The sequence below is a fragment of the Neophocaena asiaeorientalis genome, unplaced genomic scaffold, assembly GCF_003031525.2.
Source record: "Neophocaena asiaeorientalis asiaeorientalis breed wild unplaced genomic scaffold, Neophocaena_asiaeorientalis_V1.1 scaffold112, whole genome shotgun sequence".
Lineage (NCBI taxonomy): Eukaryota > Metazoa > Chordata > Mammalia > Artiodactyla > Phocoenidae > Neophocaena > Neophocaena asiaeorientalis.
Genome location: NW_020175413.1, coordinates 1142267 through 1146848, shown reverse-complemented (window position 1 = coordinate 1146848; position 4582 = coordinate 1142267). Strand labels below are relative to the sequence as shown.

General features: G+C 55.5%; 1 protein-coding gene across 1 annotated transcript in view; it reads left to right on the top strand.

Annotated features, from left to right (window-relative positions):
* The window catches only part of ROPN1L (rhophilin associated tail protein 1 like), a 19926-nt gene extending 16481 nt beyond the window's left edge, over positions 1 to 3445 (top strand). The window contains exon 6 of the mRNA XM_024767198.1: positions 3262 to 3445. Within this exon, the coding sequence (XP_024622966.1) occupies positions 3262 to 3349 (88 nt within the window). The 3' untranslated portion in view covers positions 3350 to 3445. The remainder of the gene's footprint in view (positions 1 to 3261) is intronic.
* The last annotated feature ends 1137 nt before the right edge of the window (positions 3446 to 4582 follow it).

The following is a 4582-nucleotide window of genomic DNA, read 5'->3' as shown; positions in this document are numbered from 1 at the left end:
GGGGGACGCGGGGGGAGGGCCGCCCCTCTAAGGGTGGTGACGGTGCTGCTTCAGGCAAGCCAAGCGGGAGGAGGAGGCCCTGTGATGAAAGGGCAGCGCCCCAGGCTGCCAGGCCTCCCAGTGCCGCCAGGCCTCCCAGTGCCGCCTCTGTGCCGGGATGTAGTCGGGGGTTCAGATCACGAGAGAGCCAGCGCTGGGAGCTGGTGACGGTGACGGTGACAGCTCTGCCGCCTGGCCCCTGAGAGCCCACGCCCGCCAGGCCCATCACAACCTCCCAGGCTCGGTCCTCTCCACCGTCCCCAACCGCCCACGTCTGGGGTGCCCCGGAGCCGACCTCTCAGCCCTCCCTGTCCCTTCCTCCCCTCCTCCCTTCAGAAGCGCACCCCCTTGAGGACCCGCCACCGGACTGGGCCTCCAGACCCCGTCCTCCCATTTTTCTTCCCTCTGGTTCGTCATCCACCGACGTGGCAACCTCTCCCCTCCCCCTCGAAGCTGCGCGCCTCGGTCTCTCTCCGCCTCTCCACACACCTGCGGCCGGCCCCGCACTCTGACCTCTCGGACCTCCGTCTGGCGGCCGCGGTTCCTTCATCCTCCTGGGCCTCCCCGTCTCCCCAGACACCACGACTCCCTGGCCCTCTCCTCGCCCGTCGCAGGGGAATCTGCCCGCTGCCAGCGGTCGCCCCTCCCTGATCCTCCTCTTTCCTGAGCCCCGCCGCCCCGTGCCGCCCGCTCGTGCCGCCCGCTCACCGAGGACGAGCCCGAGGGGGGGGCCTGGCGTCCTCCTAAAGCCGTCTGACCTGGGGACCGACCCCTGCCCCTGCTGCCGTCCCCGACCAGGCCCCAGAGCGGCTCACACTCACGCACTGACCAGAGCCCTCCTGTCCCCCTCCCTGTGGCCAGCCTCCGAGCCCGGCCCTCCGTTCCCCTCTCCTGTCCCCTCCCGCGGGGACCCCAGCCCCTCCTGGCACGCGGCCCCTGTCTGGCCGCTGACCTCCACACTCGGATGTCACAGCGCCCCCTCACCCTCTCCTCGGCCGTGTAGGTGGGTCCGCTGCACACGTCAGGCTTATTAACACGTCCCAACAGAACTCCATATCCCCCGGACCTTCCCCTCCGCAGTTCTGCTCCCCCGCTTGTGGACCGCGTCACCGTCCCCCCCACTAGGTCAGGACAAGACGTGGGTGACTCTCGACGGAAGCCCCTTCCCCCCGACCCCTCCCCGCCGGGACCCGCTGCTGCCCCTGGTTCTGCGCCCACCGGCTCTCCCGCCTGCACCTCCCCAGCTCGGCCGTTCCCCACACGGCGGCCACCGTCCCCGGGAATGATGACTCGAGTCACGTCCCCGCCACGCCTTCCCTGCCTCTCGCGCCCCGGGGCTGATTCCTACCCGCCACCGTTTGCCTGGTGAGCGCTGCCAGTGCGTCTCTCCCGCCCGCGGCACTTCAGCCACACGCCGCCCTGGGTTTGGAGAAGACAAAGCTTGCCCCGACTCCAGGCCTCTGCCCTGGCCTCAGACACCCCGCCCATCTGCACGGCTGCCGAGGGTCCTCAGCTCAGCAAGGCCTCCCCTAAGGGGCTCTGCCCATGAGGCATCACCTTCCGCCCCGGGTCCCACCGTGAAGCCGTCCTCCGTGCTGTGCGTGGAGCACAGCCATGCGGCGGGTTCAGCAGTCTGGGGTGGCGTCTGCACGCGGAGCGGTGCTGGGTGGACATCGGTGAATGCACCCCACGGGTGGTGGAGATGGCGGGACACGGGAGCCTCTAAGGAGTTCGGGTTATGTCTGGTGGCACTAGGGAGCCATAGAAGGTCTTAGGGAGCGTGGTGGTGAATTTTGGTTAGAAGACCCCTTGAGCAGCAGATGTAAGGGGACTAGCTAGGAGGTTTCTGCGAAGGTCTGGAAAAGAGCTGACAAAGAAGGGAGAGGCTTTTTAGTGCTGCTTGGATTTGGGTGGCTGACTGGAGGTGAGGAGTGAGGGGAGAGAGCCTTCCAGGATGCCCAAGTGGCTCCCGCCCGGGTGGATGTTTGTGTCTCTCCCAGGAAGGACCTGGGGGCGGCAGGACTTGTGAGTTGATGGGCCTGTGGCGGGGTCGGGGCGGGGGGTGCTGCAGGGCGTGTCAGGGAGCTCAGACCCGGGCTGGGATCCTCCCAGGGGGACGCCGGGCGTCCCAGTATGAGGAGAGCACCAAGGGTGCGGCAGCGGGAGTCCAGCCTTTTTGAGGCGGGGGCAGTGAGTAAGGAGGACCTGAAGCAGGAAGAGTGAAGCGGGGGAAGTGACGCCAGGAAAGGCTTGGGGGAGGGGGCGGGCAGTGAGGGGCCTTGTCCAGAGCGGCAGACCCCAAAGCTGTCCCTTACGCTGGCCACAGAGGTCACTGTGCCCCTGGCACCGGTGATTTCCGAGGAGTGATGGGGACAGAGGAGCTGAAGTGTGGCCTCCAGCTACCCATGTGGGTACAGCTCACACTCCCAGGAAAGGGGAGGTAGGCTTGACCTCCACAGGGAGGGGCTGAAGGTAAAAAGAAGGGCATTTAACTGCCGGCTGGGAGGTCGGGGTCTATAACCTGGTGTTTGAAAATACAGACAGTAACGGGATTCCCCTGCTCCGGAGCAGAGGATGGTCCAATCCGCATCCTCCCGGGCCTGTTGCCAAGCGGCCACAGTGGGAGGCTCTCCCACAGGTGTGGTTCCCCTGGGCCCGTAAGAGGTGGTTCCTTTTTATGGTAAAATATATTTTAGAACCGTTAACTTGTGTTCCTTTTACTTTAAAATATGAGCCCTCAAGACAGCTCTAATCTTCCCACTGATGTGGGAAATCAGCATTGTTACGGTTCAGTGTTTTTACATCTACTAAGTTGCTGGTAGAAATTTACCAATGTTCACCATCTTTTATCTATAGATAAAAAAATCAAAAGATATACTCTTATCAGTGCCAAAGTTTCATAGACTTAAGACAGTCCTTTGAGTTTTACTGGACCAACGCTTAAAATAGAAAGATACTTTTGTTATACAGTGACTAAAATTTGAGTTGTCAATAAAGAAAAAACTGCAAACACAGTACTGAGTTTTTCACCTAGAAAGATATGTGCGTTTTTTTGTAAAAGAGAATAGAGTGCTTTATTTTTAGAGGTAAGAATTACTGGTTTGAGACCATAAATGATCCATTTTTTAAGGTAAAACTTATAAATTATACTGTATTCCATAAAAATTGTATTGTGTGCAGTAAGAAATTACTAATAAGCGTCTTTATCTGTCTCCAATTTAGAGACTCTAGAAAGAATGGCATGATAGGACTTTCAGATTTTCTTCATTCTAAAGAGGAAAATTTAGAAAACCTGGAAAAGAAAACATAGAAGACATAGGCCGTTAATACAGAGAAGAACACATTTTAATGTCAAAACAGTGCTTTTTAAAATCTTGGCATCAAATACAACTTGTCATTAACCACACGCATATGTAGTGTGAGTTTTCCTTTTAATGGAATGCGGCCAGTGCATGATGGGGCCCTATTTAACGATTATTCTTCACTGTGTTCTCCTAAGAACCTTAAATGCAAAACATTCACAGCAGTGAAATGATCTGAGTAAAACCATGTCTGGATGCTGCAGAGTAGGAAGGGGAATGGGCAGTTTAAAATCAGCTGTATCTCTTCTTCTTTCAAAACTCCTGAGCATCAGGAAGGCAGATGCCCTCTGCTCCCCGGCAGCCACACCTAAGGCTCCCTGGGAGAAGAGCCTTCCGCTGAAGCTGGGTCTTCTCTGTGACAGGAGGGCCTGAAGGGCTCACTGGCTGGAAGAGCATCCATGGCTGGGAAGCAAACTGGACCATCAACTTGGACCAGCACTTGGTCCACTGGACAGAGATAAGCATTGAGATCCTTTATTTGCTCTCTTGATATAAAGTCCTCAAAATGACAGTGTCAATGAATACATCTCAGGTTATTTTTCTGAGAACTTGGGAATGGTTTGGCTTGTTGTCTCTCCGCAGATTTGTTACCATGCTAGTAAATTTTATCGGTGTTCAAAGACTTGTGAAAACCCAAAGTTAGGAGATGCAGTTGTTATCTAAAGAAGTGTGTCATTTTTTGCACTGAAAGGTGTGAAGTATATTTTTCATCTGGACACTAAGCTACTGTATTTGAGATGATCGTTTTCCTGGACTTACAGTCACCCTTGCAGTGAACAGACGATATAGAGAGACTATTCATAAAATTACAAGAAACTTTTCAGAGTTGGAGTTTTAAGAGCTTTTGCAATTTTTGAGTTGCTTTAAACCTTCTCAAAGTTTGATTTCCCCAAAGAATTTAAGTATTTTTCTCCTTCTAATCATAAAGCCTCCATGCACGGGGATAAGTGGAAAGACACCTTAGCTTTTGTATGAGTGCAGTGGTAAGTCGTGTGGAGTGACCAGATGTGTGCAGGGGAAGCACTGCAGCAGGAAGGGGCATGCAAAGGAAGGGGTGTGCAAAGGAAGACACAGAAATGGTGCTTGGACATCCCATGCACCTGACACAGACCTGACAAAGGCGCAGAGGGTTTTGTGTTTTTTTTTAGCCAGACGATCAGCCACCTCAGGAGGCACATGTG